Below are 19,945 nucleotides of genomic sequence, written 5' to 3' on the forward strand. Positions count from 1 at the left end.
TCTCAATGTTTCTTTATGCATTTCTAGTCATCAAGCAGAAGACTTAGAATTCTCTACGGGACAACTAGTCAATAAGCTGCGTAAGTAGCAGATTTGTGAAAATTTGGTGGACAGATAGTCATAGGTTATGTCAATTTTTAATGATATATTTGTAAAGGTTACTGATGCTTATTACTTACTAGTTTGATTGGAAAATATGAAGTTTGGTCAGGAAGGAGGACATTACACAAATCAGTGATAACACTAATTACTGTCTTCTTACTAATCATATAACAAGTTAGATTAAGATTATCTCAGTTTCTTTATGCACTTCTAGTCATCATTTAAAAGGATTAGAATTCTCTATGGGACAACCAGAACCAGTCAATAGGCAGATTTGTGAAAAGATTATTAGATAGATTATATCAAGTTTAAATGATATTATGTTAGTAAGAATTAGTAATTTTAGTTAGTTTGATAGTTTGGAACATGGTCTGAAATTGATGTCAGAAAGGAGGAAAATTTCAGAATCGATGTGGTCAATCCGGTAGTATCGATCCTGTAATATTTTGACTATCAAATGTAGAGTTAAATTTTGTTTTAATAAATTGAAGCCATCTTAGTGAAAATAAAACAACTGAGTTTATAAAAGGTTCGCATTGAAATTTATTTTGAAAAAAAATTTTCGTATACGTGATTTACTTTTTCGATAGGGATCGATTTGAGGGGTGCTAGGGTTTTTAGCCGTTTCAAGGTTAGCGAGTTATAAGGTTAGTTCGGAGAGGGCAAAATGCGTTTTTCCGATTTGTTCCGAATGCGTGGAAATGTGATTTCCCGGGTGGGCCGTCTGGAAAATTGGTGAGTGGCCGGGTGGCGGAGGGTTTTTCCGTCGGAGGGGCGAGCCAGCCGCGCTTTACCCACCGCTCGCCGCTCAGCCTCAGTCTCGTCCCGGCCGTGCTCAGCGATGGGACTGCTCAGCGAAGGGAGTCCGCTCTCCTGGGAGAAGACGAAGGAGCTCGCGGACCACGTCCGCCGCCAAGGCGTCCTCCAGTTCATCAACATGTACCACAGGCTGAAAGACAAACACGGAGACGTCCTCAAATGGGGCGACGAGGTAAAAAAAAAAAAACCTACACGTCTTCCTCATGGACCTCAATTCGCTTCTCGTTGAGTCAGGTCACTGGACAATTCCTTGACGCTCATCTCTCAACTTTTTACAGGTCGAGTACATGATTGTCAAGTTTGACGACGACAACAAAAAAGCCAGCCTCAGCCTCAGGGGCCAGGAACTTCTTAGCATCCTCAACGAAAAAGAGGCCAAAAACCCTGAGTGAGTCATTTGACTTTCATACGATCAATTAATCAACCCTCTCAGTCCACTAGCAGAAAACAACAACAATCTCGTTGATTAAAACCACTAAAGAAAATTATCAGTACAATCATAAAGCAATAAATTATAAACACAGTCATAACTGATAAATCTATGATTATAGATTTTTCTCAAGGCCACAAGACTGTAATTATCACTCTTCATCATATTTTTTTGATAATCTAATATCGAGGAAAAACGCTTAATTTTTTATGGAAAATATGACGAAATTTACCCTTAAAAACATTAATCATATTTTAACAACCGTCTGGAAGGGAAGACAACAGCATGAGTTGGCAGAAACAAATAATGACCTCATGTAGTGTTATCAGTGTACACATTGTCCTTTTTTTAAATATTGTACAAAGGAGTGAATAAAATTTAACATAAGAGAAAAACCAAATTGATCAACTTGAAATCCAATAAAAATATGACCACCTATTATATAACATTGTTATATACTACAAAAATAGATAAAATAGAAAAGAATTGCATTCCACAAGACAACTGATAAAAGTAAATTAGACCAGAGAAGAACACCGTTTGTTCAAGGTCACTAAACTACTGTTACCAAAACTCTCTTATATATTTTTTATTTAATTTAATTTTTTTAATCATCTTAAATGTGAAGTGTAAACAAAAACTATACTGATAACAAAAACTATAATCATTCAATAAACAACCTTCTGGAATTGAAAATTGAAAGTTTTACCACTGAGAGTTAGTTAACTGATAAATCTAAGTTTGACCAGAGAACACCCTGTTTGTTCAAGGTCACTAAACTACTGTTACCAAACTCTCTCATATATTTTTAATTTAATTTAATTTTTTTAATCATCTGAAATGTGAAGTGTAAACAAAAACTATACTGATAACAAAAACAATATTCATTCTTAAACAACCGCCTGAAATTAAAAATAGAAATCTTTACTGCCGAGACTTACAATAGTTAACTGACAAAACTAAGTTTGACCAGGGAACTGCCTAGGTTTTTTCAAGATCACTAAACTACAATTATCACACTCACTCATTTATATTATTTAATTCATTTATTTTTATTTTATATTTTTTTATAATCTGAAATATGAAGTGTAAACAGAAGCTATACTCATAACAAAAACAACAATCATTCTTAAACAGCTGCATAGAATTGAAAATTGAAATTTTTACCACTGAGACTTAACTGATAAAACTAAGTTTGACTCGAGAACAACTTAGGTTTCTTCAAGGTCACTAAACTACAATTATCACACTCCCACATAATTTTTTTAAATTTAATTAACTAATTTATTTATTTTTTGATAATCTGAAATGTGAATTGTAAACAGAAACCTATTGCCAATTTTTATGATAACAGTGATGAAATTCACTTAAAATAACAAAAACAATAATCAGTCTTAACCAACTGCATAGAATTGAAAATTAAAATTTTTACCACTGAATTTATCCGATAAAATTAAATTCGTCCAGAGAACAGCCTAGGTTTCTTCAATATCACTAAACTACAATTATCACACTCCTTTTTTTAATTTTATTTTTTTATGATCTGAAATTTGAAGGTTAAACAAAAAAAATTTGCCAGTTTTTATCACTTAAAACAACAAAACAATAATCATGCTTAAACAACTGCCTGGAATTGAAATTTTTACCACTGAGAGTTACCTGATTAAACTAATTTTGCACAGAGAAAAGCCGAGGTTTGTTCAAGGTCGCTAAGCTATACTTACTACAATTCCTCCTACATCCTAGGTTTGTCCAAAGTCACTAAACTACAGTTATCACACTTAATCCTAATTTTTTCATAATCAGAAGAGTGTAGATAAACAGAAAACAATTGCCAATTTTTATTTAACAATGATGAATCAAAAAACAAACAAAAACAATAACATTCTTAAAAAACTGTCCGGAATTGAGGTCTAACATGTTTACCACTGGGACTTTGCCGATAAAACTAAGTTGACCAGAGAATGAACCAGTTTTTTTTTCGAGGTCATTAAAATGTAGTTATCTCACTTCCTCATATCTTTGTAGTAATTGCTCTTTCAATTCAACCAATTAATCAACTGTCTCAGTGTATTCCACAAGTAAAAAACATAAACAATCTCATTGATTAAAACCACTAAATGAAATTAGAAGTTACATCAGTACAATCATGAAACAATAAATTATTAACAGGGTCATAACTGATAATACTGAATTTGATCTGAGATTTTTTGAAAGTAACTGTAGTTATCAAACTTCTTCATAATTTTTAATAACCTGATGAGTGAAGATAAATAACAAGGAATAATCATTCATTAACAACCGTTGCCCTTTGAGATGTTGTTGTTCAGGGTAAATCAGAATTATCAATTTAAATAATTTACGTCTTCGTATTTTATTACTTTATTAGATTGAATCATAAAGGTAGCTTTATTTCAATTCAAGAAAAAATGTAGAAAAAAAAAGGGAAAAAAAATTATTTCAATTCACAAAGACTCAGTGTTAGTCATCTTGAAATTGCCCTATTAATTCATTTGTATTTAATTTTCGGTGATAATTTATCGGGTCATTTACAATGTACAAGAGTTTATCGCATCGTATAAAACAAATCAGATTTTTACAAGAGACAACTGATAAAACTATGTTTTACCTAGGAACACCTAAGGTTTTTTTTTCATGATCACTAGACCATAGATATTATTTTTCGTTGAAAATTCTTTGGGTAACCGACATTTACAATAAAAATGTTAACTTAGACTTCTATCATCGTCATCTATTAAATAAATACAAAAAGTGTACAAGAGTTTATCGCATCGTATAAAACAAATCAGATTTTTACAAGAGACAACTGATAAAACTATGTTTGACCTAAGGACACCTAAGGTTTTTTCATGATCACAGGACCATACTTATTAGTTTTCGATGAAAATTCTTCAGCTAAACAGTCATTTATAATAAAAGCATTTACACATACTATTTCACTGTTATGAATTACATACGTAATTAAAAAATGACCACATTTTATTCCACTTCCACAATGCAAAACATATCAGGTACTTATCACTGAAACTTATCTGATGAAACTAAGTTTGACCAGAGAATAGCCAAGGTTTTTTCAAGGTCACTAAACTGTAATTACCACACTTCCTCGTATTTTTTTTTATAATCTCATAAGTGAAGATTAAAAACATAACATATACTTTATTCGTATACTGTAATGGCCCGAGATTATCGATATGTAATGTACGTAACTATTTGTCTCCTATATCTTAGAGTGAAGAAATCTCTCCTGTTTTCCTCGTTTTCGATTTGCTTAGTTAGTAATTACGGTTCTTATTTTTGACTGCACATTCATGGAATAATATTGTCTCTTTACAATTCTTGTGTCTTCTTAGCCCTCATATGACCTTGCTCATGGGTTTTGACGATGATTTCCGTTTGATTTCCTTCGGAATCACCAATACAGTCATATCCAACTTTGATTAGTTTGTAAATAAGGCTATTTTTAATCAAATAATTGTCACAATCATCTTGTCTTAGAAGTTTAAAAATAGATTTTAATCCGGTATCGCTGAGTTGACCTGCTTCAGTCCACTCTAAAAATTCGCTGATTTGGCATACCGCTGGGTTACGACTTAAAACGTCTACACGGCCTATTCCTCGTTTTTTCTTCTCCATGGTGGCTCGAAATGCAGCACAGTCAGTTATACAAAATTTTCTGCCAACTAAACGCAAAACTTCCTAATGCCATTTTGTTAGTCCGCTCTGGCTTTGATGTCTTTTTGCTCGTATAAAAAACCGGGTGCGGGTTGCCGTATTTCAATTCTTTTTGCTTTACGACTCCTCCAAATCCGTCTTTACACGCGTCGGTGTTTGTGTCAACGTCAACAATTTTCAAAATAGGTTCCGATGTAAGTTTTTCTTTTAGTAATTTAAAAGCCACAATCTGAGAGTGTTCGAACATAAAATTAACGTCATTTTTAAGCAAGTCGCTGGTTGGCTTTGCCATCTCGGCTACCGTTGAATAAATTTGCGAAAGTACCTTTTCAGACCTAGAAAAGACTGGCTTAGTGATGGTTACAGAAATTTTCGGTCAGCATTGGTTTTTTTCACTCGCGGTACTATATCACGTTCTATGATGTTACCAAGTTATTCTATCTTCGTTTTAAAGAATTTAGATTTCTTCCAATTGATTATATGTCTACTCTCCGAACATCGTTTAGCATAGTTTCCAAATTTTTTACCGCGTCTTCTTCGTTTTATGTTGGTATATGTCGTCATAGTATAAGGCAATGATCCCTGTTCTTATCAGATCTTCGAAAATTACCGACGTGTTCGGAAAAGCGTCTCGGTTCTTGGGTGTCAGACTCAACAAGCAACATAAATTAAAGAGACAGATCAAAGTTGAAACAGCAAATTAAGCTCGTTCAATCACTGGAAATTTTCCATTAAAAGAAATTAGGTGTTAAAGCTTCAGTACTTTGGTGCCAAACTCAATCAAGGGATAGAAATTTAAGAGGCAGTATAAAAAATATATGTGTGTGTGTGTGTGTGTGTGTGTGTGTGCGTGCGTGTGTGTGTGTGAGTGAGTGAGAGAGAGCGAGAGAGATAGAATGGGTAGGGTAGTCTTGATCTGTTGTCAAGTCGTTTGAGCAGTGTATATGGTTCGTCGAGTGCTGTCACAGAGGGAGGATTTAGTTTCGTTAATTCTGATCCTCCATTTCTTAAACCATTCATCCAAATTTCTTGGGGATTTCGAAGGCTACTAGTAGTAGTTTATTATTCTCCTCTTCCATCTACTAAGCCGAACCTGGTGTTCCACAAGGCAGCACCCTTGGCCCCATTCTTTATTTAGTATACAGTGAAGACTAAAAATCCCGATACAGTACTCGTCACGCAGGATCCATTTTTAAAAAACCCATTTTAATAGTAGCCTACTACTTGATCTGGGTTTTTGAAAAATGGATCCTGCTTGAGGAGTACTGTATCGGGATTTTTAGTCTTCACTGTATACTAAGTAAAGAATGGGGCCAAGGGTGCTGCCTTGTGGAACACCAGCTTCGGCTTAGTAGATGGAAAAGGAGAATAATAAACGACTCGACTCTTGGGTGCTAGACTTAACAAGCAACAGAAATTGAAGAGACAGATCAAATTTAAAAAAGTTAATAACGGAAAATTTAAAAATGGAAAATTTATATATGAGAAAATAAGTGCTGAAATGTAACGCTAGATGTAGTGTATTAAAGTCAATGACACAGTTGTGCTATTTCTTCGACTAATAGCTGACTGGACAGTATAATTCTGGGTCTGCTAACTGTTGTGACAGTATGCTATTTCATAATCTATTTGAAAGCTTACAATGAAAGTGTTCACAAAAGAATCAGAAAGGTAATAGTACAAATGGTTTGAGGTGGGGTATGGCAATTCACTTTTTGGAAAAGATAATTCTACTCACAGAAGTAAAATGTACGGATTTCGAGTACTAATTATTATTATTAATTACTCATCATCTGGCAGATTATAACACAGCTAAATATTATCCTAATATATACCGTAAAAAAAATTAAATTAAGTATATTGAATATTATTTAAGTACAGGTTTATAATTGAGTCCTTATACAAAAATGTCTTTTCTATACCGACTTCCTTCCCCACCCCTTCAAAATCCAACGTATATAAACATAAAACAGCACAATTACACAGAAGACAAACACTTTGAGTGAGTAGAAATACTTTGATTGAATATAAAAAATATATTTTGCATTGTATAAATTCACTTTTCCACATCCTAAATGTATTTGTTAAATGTAAACAATGTTTGTAAATCCCAGGCCCTGAAGATGATCTCAATAAAGATCGAAACGTTGGCACGATAAAGAAAATAGTTTTTCTGAAACCTACATCACACCAGACCGCATCTCACGATATCTGTGAATAATTATGGACTAACGGTCACTAATCACCACACATTTGACACTTTGAGCCCTGAAGATGATCTCAATAAAGATCGAACCGTTGGCACGATAAAGAAAATGTTTTTCTGAAACCTACATCACACCAGACCGGATCTCACGATTTCTGAATATTTATAATTGAGGGTTAAACAAAATATATAATATTATTTATGTATTTATGCATTTATCTCCATGTTTAATTTTACATTTTTTATTCCGAATTTATCATACCAATCTAGTTGCCTCCCTTTGGTGAAATTGTGTAACATTGTTGTATTTAAATGATTATTTGGAGATCGTGAGATGCGGTCTGGTGTGACGTAGGTTTAGAAAAACATTTTCTTTATCGTGCCAATATTTCGATCTTTATTGAGATCATCTTCAGGGCTCAGTGTTTTTTCCGTGTAGATGTGCCATCCTTGTGTGTCGTGTTATATTTAAATTTAAAATGAAATTATGTTTTGTTTCATTTAGATAGTTCTTAAATTAAGAAAATTTGTTCGATTTATGCAAGGGTGCTTTAAAATTAGTTTCAATTTCTCTACCGCCTTGTCTTATATATTTAATATCCCAAGCATAACAATTAAGTTCGTAAACCTCGATTTTTGATAAATTGTCAACCTTGTTAGGTTTTGAGAGAATGCTTCTAAGTGAACATGTACCATTAAAAGCCAGTCTAAAACCTTTTCATTTAAGAATTTTACCTGCTTTTTCTGATAGTTCACCAATGTGTGGCAAGCTACGAAAACCCAATGATTCATTTTTGGTGGGGTCACTGAATGATGATTTGATTTAAATACCAACCGGGTTCATTGATAACCCTATGACAGGGGTCTCCATTATCCTCACTTTGTGCCGAACTGTTCACAGACAGATAAATTTGAAAACAATTCTTTTCATATCAAATAACAAATTAATTGAATCTGTCGTTTTCTGGAAACGTATGAAATGTATAAGGTTATCTTATAGAATTTTGATTTTATCGGGCTTTGCGTATATTGTCAGACATTCGTCGATTTCCGGAATAAATGGGAGATTATTTTCAACTACTGAACACTGCGTACTGTGAATTTGCATGTAGAGGTGATTCCGCTGGGCAGTAGTTCTACACAAAAATCTTGGTGGGTTGATATTAAGGATTTTGGACAATGATATATCTTGCTCCTTACACAATCTCCATTATGAGTTAGGATTTTATTTCATTTTTATTTATTTATGTGTGGTGATTAGTGACCGTTAATCGATATTTATTTAGAAATCGTGAGATGCGGTCTGGTGTGATGTAGGTTTCAGAAAAACATTTTCTTTATCGTGCCAACGTTTCGATCTTTATTGAGATCATCTTCAGGGCCTGGGATTTACAAACATTGTTTACATATAACAATGTTTGTAAATCCCAGGCCCTGAAGTTGATCTCAATAAAGATCGAAACGTTGGCACGATAAAGAAAACGTTTTTCTGAAACCTACATCACACCAGACCGCATCTCACGATTTCTAAATAAATATTTATTTATTTTATTTTATCTCATAATTTGTTTCTGGAGTTTCGGTGACAAGTTTGTTGCTATATTTTTTTAAAATGGTTTGTTGGTTAAATAATTAGTTTCCTTGAGAAAATAAGGGTAATTGAAGAAAATGGGCTATCTTAAAAATAAAATGGACTTTTAACATCATTCTAAATTTATATTCATTTCATATCTTACCTCTAATAGTAGTTGAGGGTTTAAATAGATTTCTAAATGTTTCAATTCTTGAAATAATTGATTAGTATGTTTGGTTGCATGATTTTCAATTTACAAATCATTATAGAATAAATGGATATGTTTAGCAGTCATAATTGACCGTAGTAGTTATTATAGAACTTTCAGTTTCATGAAGAGTATTCGGAGTGATTCGAATAGGATTTGAAGTTGATTAAATACATCTTTGATCTGTTATTTCCACTTAATATTTGATTTTTCATCCAATTAAACTTATTTTTCTTAACGTTCTTCGCTATACGGCCTTAGCTAATAATAGGTTAGTTAATGTACAATTGTTGTCAAAATTTTGTTTGTCTGTAGTGTCTAAATTTCCAGTTATAAATTTTATAATCGAACCTAGTTTATTTCTGATGGTTTTATGAACGAAGTGGTTAATTTTGTCCTCAGTAAGGAATTTGGAATGATTTATTATGTTGCGAAATGGTAATGTTTCTTCTAATATACTTTTTTAAATTTGATTTTTTCTGTGATGTTGCGTTATTGATAATTTAATATGGCAATTTCTGAAAGTAAATCCTTCAAGTCGTAGTAATTTTGTGACAGAATGAATAGAATTATTATATGCCAGCAGTGAACAATTTACTTTACTAGTGGACAATAGCTCCATTATTATTACTCCATTATAATCTATAGTTGGAATCATGGAACGATATGATTTATCAACGTGAGAAAACGGATTGCGATTAGCAAGTCAGTAGTAAGCAAAAAGTATTTTTAGTCGTTCACGACTGTTGTTATCTTATTCTGTTATGGGGCATTTTGGAATCCCATCCTGGCTTAAAACGGAAATTAAATTTGGACTGTTTTGACGATAGAGCCCAACGAAGTGTTGATGACCTGGCGGTTCTCCTTTTGAATAATGGAAAAATCCAGCTTCTGCTGTAGGTTGCTTGAATCTACAAATCTACAACCGAGTGACAAAATTATAGACACACCCCTAATTGTTATGATTTTTTAATGTAATGGGTTTGTACTACAAATATTCATTCAAAACACATGAAATAAATATTTTTCTTCATTAAACTTTAATTTTTCAGTAAATAAGAGAAAAAATATTAAAATATTAAAATTAAACTATTTTGTCTGTGACAAAATTATAGACACGTGGGATAAAATCAATTTAAAACAAGGTTATAATATTTTGTGGCATTACCACTCAGTTTTATTATTTCCAGTAATCTTTCTGGAATGGTTTTGTACAAATTTTGAATAAAATCTTGAGGCAAATTATTCCAGGCAGTGGTGACAGCTGTTTTAAGTTCGTCGACAGAGTTGTACTGCTTACAGTCTTGATATACCATCCTCGATAATTTTCCCCATACATTTTCTATAATGTTCAAGTCTGGTGAGAGTGCAGGCCATTCAAGTTTTTCAATGCTGTTCTGTGAAAACCATTCTTTAACAATTTTTGCATTGTGTATGGGTGCGTTGTCCTGTTGGAATATCCTTCGCATAAATCGCTGAAACTAGTTTTTTCTTTGTCCAGTAATTTATTGTAATATTCCGAATTGACTTTTTTTGGAAGAAAACAGATTCCCTTTTTTATTACACCCAATACACCCCCAAATCATCAAAGATTCACCACCCATTTGGCGCCGTGACAAAATTTTTTCTTCTTTAGTTAGATCATGAAAGTAGTATGCGTATCCGTCCGGGCCGTCCAAATTGAATTTTTTTTCGTCAGAAAAAATAACTTTTCGCCAATAATCTTCATTTTTCAAAATGTGGTTTTCAGCAAATTTGACACGGGCTAGTTTGTGGTGGGGTTTCAGAGCTGGTTTGCGTTTCAGTTTTCTTCGGACTATGTTTTCAGTTTTTTTAAGGAATCTCTGAACAGTTCGAACAGAAACATCAACTGACCTGCCTTCTCTGCGATGGCTTTTGCAGTCAAAAAGCTGTTTGAAAAGCAACGCGCAGGATGTGCCATTTGTATCTTCTGATCAAGGAAGGAGGTCTTCCAGAGCTATAATTTCGTTTTATGCGTCGGGCGATATCTCGGCAGCTCATTCCATCTTCATTGAGCAAGTGAATCAACCGGCGCTCCTCATCAGAAAATCTTCCTTTGGGCATTTTAAAATAACTTTGAATTGCTCCAAATGAAATCACGGTAATCACTTTACTAAGGCACGGTATGTGCTTATATTAATACTGAATAAACCTGTGTGTGGTGATTAGTGACCGTTAATCGATATTTATTTAGAAATCGTGAGATGCGGTCTGGTGTGATGTAGGTTTCAGAAAAACATTTTCTTTAACGTGCCAACGTTTCGATCATTATTGAGTCACGACACGTAAGAATGGCACAATTACACAGAAGACAAACACTTTGAGCCCTGAAGACGATCTCAATAAAGATCGAAACGTTGGCACGTTAAAAAAATGTTTTTCTGAAACCTACATCACACCAGACCTCATCTCACGATTTCTAAATAAATTAAAAAAAACTGAATAAACCTTTGGAGTTATAAAATAAACGTAAACAAAATGTGTGTCCATAATTCTGTCGCAGCTAAATCAAAAGATACTGTTTATTGAGATGTACATTTGTATAAGCTTATCAGTTCAAGCCATCTCCAGAGTTAATTTTCTTTTAATATCATGAACAATATTCTAATGGCAAAAGAAATCATTTTTGACTGTTGAAATCGTGATTTTTTAATGTGTCTATAATTTTGTCACTCGGTTGTACACCGATCCATAGGTGCCAACAAAACGCAAGTTCAAATTAAAATTTTCATATTGCGTATGTGGTGATTAGTGACCGTTAGTCGATGATTATTCAGAAATCGTGAGATGCAGTCTGGTGTGATGTAGGTTTCAGAAAAACATTCTCTTTATCGTGCCAACGTTTCGATCTTTATCGAGATCATCTTCAGGGCCTGGGATTTACAAACATTGTTTAAATTTAACAAATACATGTAGGATGTGGAAAAAGGTGGATTTATACAAAGTAAAATATATTTTTTATATTCAATCAAAGTATTTCTACTCACCCAAAGTGTTTGAGACAGAAAACAAACATTTTGAGTGAGTAGAATTACTTTGATTGAGTACATAATTTCTAGGATTGTATAAATTCATTTTTCCACATACGACATTTATTTGTATAATTTAAACAATGTTTATAAATCCCAGGCCCTGGAGATGATATCAATAAAGATCGAAACGTTGGCACGATAAAGGGAATGTTTTTCTGAAACCTACATCACACCAGACTGCATCTCAGATTTCTGAATAATCTTTCATATTGCATTGTGTCAACTGCAGTCCTGTATACTTCAGCATAAGGTTTATTTTTAGCCAAAATGCCACGTCAAAACTGCGCGGTCTTGTTATTATTTTTTTCCCAAGGGAACATAGCTAATAAAGGTTTCAAAAACAAGAACATAGCTAACATATCACGTCGTAATTTAATTTTTCAGGTTGGTAACCTTGTCGTGAATGTTGATTTAAAATTTCGTAACTTGTGATTGAAATTTGATCTTCGTTGCGTGAAGAGTGTTGAGTCACTCATAGGTTTTTTTTTTAATTTTTCTCCTTGTAAATAACCCTTACTAGGAGGAATTTATTCAATCCGCTCCCATTGACATTACGTGATTATTTTACATTTATTTATACATTTACTTTAACAATCATTATTACTTACTTACATAATTTTTATTTTCGCAAAAAGAAGACATCGATTTTGCAGTTTAAAATTATGATTACATTGTATTAAATTAAATTGAAGTCCATTTTATTTATACAATTAATAAAATATTTTGGACGTTTTCCTACTAGTTCGTGTCGTGGGACAGGTAAGCTTCTTGGCCAAAGCCTTCTTGTATGAGTACCTACTGATTTTTATCTGATTTTATCTATCGGCTCTAGTCGCTTCATAGAATGAACACGTGTTTATCAGGTGTTCCCAATTTTGTATCCCTCCTGTTTGGCAGCTGTATTGGTCCTCTTCTAAACCAAAGCGCTTTAAAATTTATTTGGATGTAAGTTGTTATTCTATCTTTGACAGACGGAAAGAAACTTTTTGTCCATTCCCCCTTATTGCTGTTTTCTCATTCTTGGTTCCATTTTTCGATTGTACTTTTTCTAATTTGTTTCGGTAGTGCGAAAATAGGCTTATTTCCATCTCAGGTGTCAACGTATCATCCGAAGTCGCTTCTTTAGCTTTTCGATCAGATTTCGTTGCCAGCATTTCCTTCGTATGCTTTGACCCAGGATATACCTATTTTCCAATTTTTATGTTATAATAATTCGTACATGTTCTTCCTGATCTGTACTGGCAATGGGAAATGATTTTTGTAATTTTTTTATTGCAGCCTATGAAACTTGACTGTCCACCCAAATTCGTACTGTTTTATCCTTTTCCTTCTCTTCCTTTATTATCGGCCATTCCAAAGAACACACTCATAGATGTTAGACGGATGTTTTGCCCAGCGCGAATTTGTTGTTTGGGAGAAAAAATATTTTACTGGTTACCTTTAAAGGTTTATAGGCCCTCATGGAAAATTGTATTGTTGAAATTGGGAGGCGCGTAATTTACCATTTTCGTGTTGAACGAGTGTTGTATTAATTATTTGTGGTTTAGGTGCTTTCACCGCCATGAGTTGTTGTTTTTGATGTTGGTAGTCATTGTGATAGGGATAGGGATCACACCTCGACCTGAGTAGATCTATTGCGCTCCCGTGTTTTTTTATAACTCATTGGCCAGCTATCTCCACAGCTGTGCCAGCGGCTCCTTGGTGTAGGTTCTTGCTTATGGTTTTTCTTGTCCTAGTTGCAAGAACCTGCACCTACATAGACCTTCACAGAAACAAAATGTGTTCTGGGGTCTCCAACTCTTCCTGGCAGTATGTGCTTCTGTCTATACTTCTATCCGGTGCATGTGCTGTTTTAAGTCGCAGTGCCCTGTCAGGAGTTCAACCAGAATCCTGGTTCGGTTGCAGTTGCCAGTAATTCTTTTGTAAGTTTTGCGGAGATCCTTGTTTGAATCTCTTCGCGTGCCTCATACCTGTGGTATTGTTCCACCAGGTTTGACTCATTAAGGATCCATTTTAAGATGTATTCTCTTTTGTGGCAGGCTGCTAGGCCGCAGTAGGGTTCTGGGCCCAAAGAGCTGATGTTGGCTGGCCCCTTTTTTGTCCAAAATGTCAACCTTTTCGTTGCCTTTATGCCCCGAATGTCCAAGGACCAATGCCAGGGTCAGGTCGTTAGTGACGCTGACTTCCGTCAGGGCCTCCGTGCAGTTTCAACCACTCCTTGCCTTCGCCTCGCATGAGTGCTGCCTGGCTGTCAGAGAAAATGGCTATCTTCCGGGACTGTATTCCTAGCCTTTTTATTTCTCTGGCGCAGTGTTCAATTTCAGACAGGAAAACTGTAACATTTATCTATGTTGACTGACAGTTCAGTCATTGTGAAGGTTTCCGATTTCCGGTAATGTTTTTGGATTTCTATTTGCTAGCTGGTTCCGAAATGGCCTAGTTAACAACTTCCCTACAAAATTGTGTGTTACAACATTTTCAACTATTAAATTCACTAGTTTCGTGGTCCGCTTGACCAAATAATATCTTACAATTAATTAAGGTTTTTAGTTGAGATAAAAAAGTCAATGGCACGAGCGGAATCAGAGAGAATCGAATAAATTACACGACTTTGAAAAATGGCAAAAAGGAGGGAAGATTCAAAAGGTCGGGTTGAGATGGTATGTTAGTGTCCGAGTGGATCGAGGTCATGATAGCTCAAGTGGTAGAATAGCGGCGTATCGAGCCGAAGATCGTGGGTTCGAATCCCGCTCGTGCCATTGACTTTTTTATCTTAACTAAAAACCTTAATTAATTGTAATTTTCATCTATTTTATCGCGTTTTCTTGTTGGCCATCGTAGAGTTCGAGCCTCACCATCCTTTAAATCTAAGACATTTTTCCTTCCTTCCTTTTCGAATAATTTGTAGGGGTTCTTAAATTGTAGGTATACTACACAGTAAGTAGTGTATTTCGTTCATTACTGTTTTTAAGTTTTGACCATTTTCTGGCCTACTTTGCTTACAGAATGTTTGTTAAAACAGGCAAAAAAAGGAGAATTTTGTTATTTATCTTTTCAAATCATACCAGATTAGAATATTTAAAGATTTAGATTTAAAAAGATAAATCAACAATCAACAAAACGCTCTTTTTTTGTGCACATTTGTCTATTTGACTTAATAGTCGTGATTCTAACATTATAAAACCCTTAGATAACGACTTTCGCGGAAATCTTTGTAAAAAAATTTTTGACTTATAATTTCGACTTCTGCCTTACTGACATTCCTAGAGCAAGCTCTTAACGTCATTTTTCTCAAAAACTAGTGGACCGATTTTCATGGTTTATAATTAGTTTTAAAGAAATTATCAAGTACATATTATAAGTGTATCAGACATTAAAATCTGACTCTTATTTCCGTAAAAAAAGAGGTTAATTTTCGGCAACTAATTTTCCTATTTTGTGCATTTTCTCGTAGAAATTTTCTAAATATTTTTATGGTACATATGTCGTTAAAAAATTAAGTTTCTCATTTTGCAAATAGTCTGTATGACGTTAAAATCCTTTTAGTCTTTTTTGAATTATAGCCGCTTCAATCGGATTTTACGATAACGACTTCTCAAAATTGTGAAAACTTCTAGGAGTCAAAAATCATAAATTTAAATTAAAACAAAAATTGCTAAAACGAAATTGCATGTTAGATTCACGTAAAAAAAAGCTGATGGTTTTGGTTTTTAGAAATATTTTTGTTATTGATAAACTTTGTTAGCTTTTCTATATTTTTATTGCAACTCTATAAAAAAGCTATAAAATGATATATTCACAAAGTTAATTTGAGAAAGTAGAAGGGCAAAATAAAAAAAAATAAACGGAAAATTTCAACTTTCAAAATAATTTTTTTTGCAAAACCAGGGCCTATTTATAAGAAGTGGTGGATATTATTTGATATTTTGGAGTGTAGAATCACCAAAAAAAATTTGGTCCATATCCATGACCCATTAGTCATGTCTTAAAATAACCCATTTAAATAACTCGGTCATTTACAATAAAACTGTTTAACAAGTCCTCATGTACAAATTAAAAAACAGAACTAAATTTTATTTTATTATTTTAAAACAAATTTTATCACTGGGATATAGTGACCTTTAGTAATGATAAAACTTTAAATTTGACCACAAAATAATCAAAGTTTTTCTAGGTCAGTGAACTAGTTAGCACATATTCCTTCCTTGTATTGTTAATCTTATCTGATAAGTGTAGGTAAAATATTCAAAATTTATGTGCTAACGATGGTATAATTTAAATTTAGTTTAAAAAAAAATTAATTAACAATCAAACATCACGAATTCAAGACAACAGCATGGAATGGCAATCGGCAAATACGCAACAATGTTTGTTTAGAGATATCCTAAACAAATTTGTCCTCTTTATACGAGTGTAAATCATATAAATTATAGCTTATGAATACTTATACTGAAATTATAAATTCTTCTTGTCGAGATATAATTCAATTTGATGTGAAATGGAAAGCCATAGAATTTTAAAAAAATAAATAAATAAAATAAAATAAAGACCGAGACAATGAGAGAAAAGGAGAGGAGTAAAATAATACATAACACAAAATCAACATTTGGCATTGATTTAGCTAGATGATTTAGCTAAGCCCAGTAAGCAAACATTTATTTTAAAACAATTGATTTTATTTTTATTAAAAAAATAAAACAAGGTTCTCATCTTACACCAAATAAAAATTCTCAAATTGAATTGCACCTTTCATTAAAAAAGATAAATCCATATTTATCAAAACAATTCACTAGTTATTACATTTCCTAAAATTTCTTTAGCAATGTTAATAATGCATATGGGCAAAATTAAAAATAAAAAGCCGTAGAAATGATAAATGATGGAGTGAGTGTGGTGTTCAATCCTTTCTAAAAAATATACAACACAATAAGTTGTTTTGCAACGACCCTCTGATACCTCCGCCAATGCGACGTTCCAATTAGCAGCTAATTTTTTTTAATGGCACTCAATTTGAACGTGCGAAACGCGGAAATTATAACACAAATAAATTAATTTGGTAATGTGGTAACATTGTGGTGATTAATGACCGTTAATCGATAATTATTCAGAAATCGTGAGATGCGGTCTGGTGTGATGTGGGTTTCAGAAAACCATTTTCTTTATCGTGCCAACGTTTCAATCTTTATTGAGATCATCTTCAGGGCTCAAAGTGTGCACTCTCAACACGACACGCAAGAATGGCACAATTACACAAGACAAACACTTGAGCCCTGAAGATGATCTCAATAAAGATCGAAACGTTGGCACGATAAAGAAAATGTTTTTCTGAAACCTACATCACACCAGACCGCATCTCACGATTTCTGAATAACAAATAAATATTATAATAGTAAATACTTAATATTATTAAATTACTATAAAAATAATAGCAATTAAAATAATTAGTTTAATTATTTGGATGTTTGATATTATTTATGTACATAATTTAAAAAGGATTAAAAAAGAATAAAAAGCCATTCTGAAAGTTATAAATGTACTAATGACGAAATTCTCTACTTGTCAAAACAAACAAATAAATCAATAATGTTAGTTTTTAATAATGATAATTCTAGACAGCATGAGTTGGCAATTGTTGGATAGATAATTAAGACTTGTTCTGAACATGTATGCAAATTGTCGTTCGTAAAGAATATTATATTACTTAACTTGGTATATTTATTCTTCATAAAGGTCATCAAATAAATTAATGATGAGTTTTAACAAAACTTAAATTACTTTGTTCCCTTTAAGATAGGAGGAAATATGTTTTGTAAATCTATAAAAATGGAATTTTGTAAAAGGAATTGGTTAAAATTTATAAAAACATGTTATAGCTTAAATCAGTTTTTCATTTGATCCTAGGCATGTATTTTCAACATAGTGGATGTATTATTAACTAATAAATGATTCATTCCAAATGGATTTCAATAAACAATTTAAACTTTAAATGCCACATTATTATTAGTGGGGTTTTGCATAGTCTGATGATTGGGCAATTAAAGCTCAAAATCCACTGCAAAACCAGTTTGTGAGTAGAACATTCCTTTTCAACCACTGAATTGATATACTCACTCCATCATAACTGTTTTTTTTATCAAGTTATGTTTTTGCATAAAAATTTGGTTGATGAAATTTCTAAAGTTCTTTAAATTCTTCATGTGGGTTTCCAGTCTGTTCAGTTGTAATCAGAACTTGAAGATTCCATCTGTTTTTATTACTCAGCTCAATCTGCAACTACTGACTTTTGATCAAATTTAATTTCCAGTTTATTGTGGTGGACAACCATTTAACAGCCTTCTTATGAATCATGTGGAATTCTACAAAATATAGTTGACCTGAAAGAATTTTCACATCAGTCTGTGTAAATATTGGTTACTTGACTTCCTCTGAATAAGTAATTCCTGCTATACAGAAGGGCTTAACGTCCAACTACCCCCTGAATGTTGCAGACGAGGGGTCTTACTACTTTACATCTTTCAGGCAGTTGTCAATTTAAAAAGAAAAAAGGTTCTGCTGAAGATGTAGATGTATTAGTCAGGGTCGCGCCCTTTAAGAGCTGTTCCATTCTGTGCCTATAGCACACCGATCCGGTGAGTTTTAATTCATCAAGGAATTTGATTGCTAGGCCCGGTTTCAGTGGTTGAAATTCTTCTATGGTTACAGTGTACACCCAAAGCACTTCCTCCTGCGGGCAAGTTTAACGCCACAGTTTATTAATAGGTGTGTCTCCTCTGCTTCTTTACAGAAATCTCAGCTTTATAATACAGTACATTAAAAGGAATCTGTGAGGGTACAGTTAATCTGCAATCATTTGCCGATTTTTCGACTGTCTCTTATCTCAGACTTATCTGATATGTGATGTTGATTACTGTTTGCAATGAAAAAAAGGTTTTTAATTAAACAATTGTCTGGAATTCGAGATGACAGAATGAGTTAACACTTAATCATTTATCCTCAACACGTAATTGTAGAAAACTCAAGTGAATCAGCTTGGTCACCATTAGGAAAAGACTTTTAAAGTACCCTACTTTGGAATAACTTATATCTTAGTATTTCATTATTGCATAATAACAACAAACTGATAGGCAAAAATTGGAGTTTGAGACAGTGTGAGATGGTACTTATTATATGACAATATTCAGACTGAAATTTTTTTATGGAGGTCAATAAATACAAGGATTTTGTAATATGACCTTAACAGGAAACCAGAGATTTTGGTTGAATTTTCACTTTACAAATTTATTTATTTTGGGAAGGATTTATATAGATAAGTATGAAATTGAATAAATGTAAATTTATTACTTTACTGGAAATTATTGAGAAATAATTTTATTTTGCAATTTTATTTGTGTAAAGAAATAAAAGAGAGAAAAAAGCGAAGAGATGAAGCAAGCTGAGAAAAGCAAATAACCGTGGGCTATCTTATCAATTTCGTGTTGCCAGATTTTGTTGTAACACTCTTCTCACCCTCAGGAATGTTTTATTGTACAAGCTATTGCTCTTTTCTTTCTTGTAGTTTAAAAAACAGTACTGTTTGATAGAGTTAAGTCATGCCTCGATAGAAAGAGTTTTATTAATGTATGCTATTTTTTAACTGTTTGAAAAACATTTATTCAGAATGTGTTAGTCATTTCCTTTTTCATCTGTCTTTTTTCATTTTAAAACCAAATTGCAAACATGAGAAAATTTAAAAATGACTAAAAGCAAACATTTTTCATTTCACTTAAATGTATAATTGGTACAGAAACATTTTGTATAATACGGTTCGAAAATATAGTTTTTGTGGAGCATTAATGATCAGGTATTTTGGCTTTGCCCA

General features: G+C 33.0%; 1 protein-coding gene across 1 annotated transcript in view; it reads left to right on the forward strand.

The window, feature by feature from the left end:
* The first annotated feature begins 553 nt into the window (after positions 1–553).
* LOC106664888 (glutamate--cysteine ligase catalytic subunit) overlaps positions 554–19,945 on the forward strand; it is a 29,923-nt gene continuing 10,531 nt past the window's right edge. The window contains exons 1-2 of the mRNA XM_024229843.1: positions 554–1,093; positions 1,200–1,309. Of these exons, the coding sequence (XP_024085611.1) occupies positions 944–1,093; positions 1,200–1,309 (260 nt within the window). The 5' untranslated portion in view covers positions 554–943. The remainder of the gene's footprint in view (positions 1,094–1,199; positions 1,310–19,945) is intronic.

Source organism: Cimex lectularius, unplaced genomic scaffold (genome assembly GCF_000648675.2).
Source record: "Cimex lectularius strain Harlan isolate CLEC.00 unplaced genomic scaffold, Clec_2.1 scaffold490, whole genome shotgun sequence".
Taxonomy (NCBI): Eukaryota; Metazoa; Arthropoda; class Insecta; order Hemiptera; family Cimicidae; genus Cimex; species Cimex lectularius.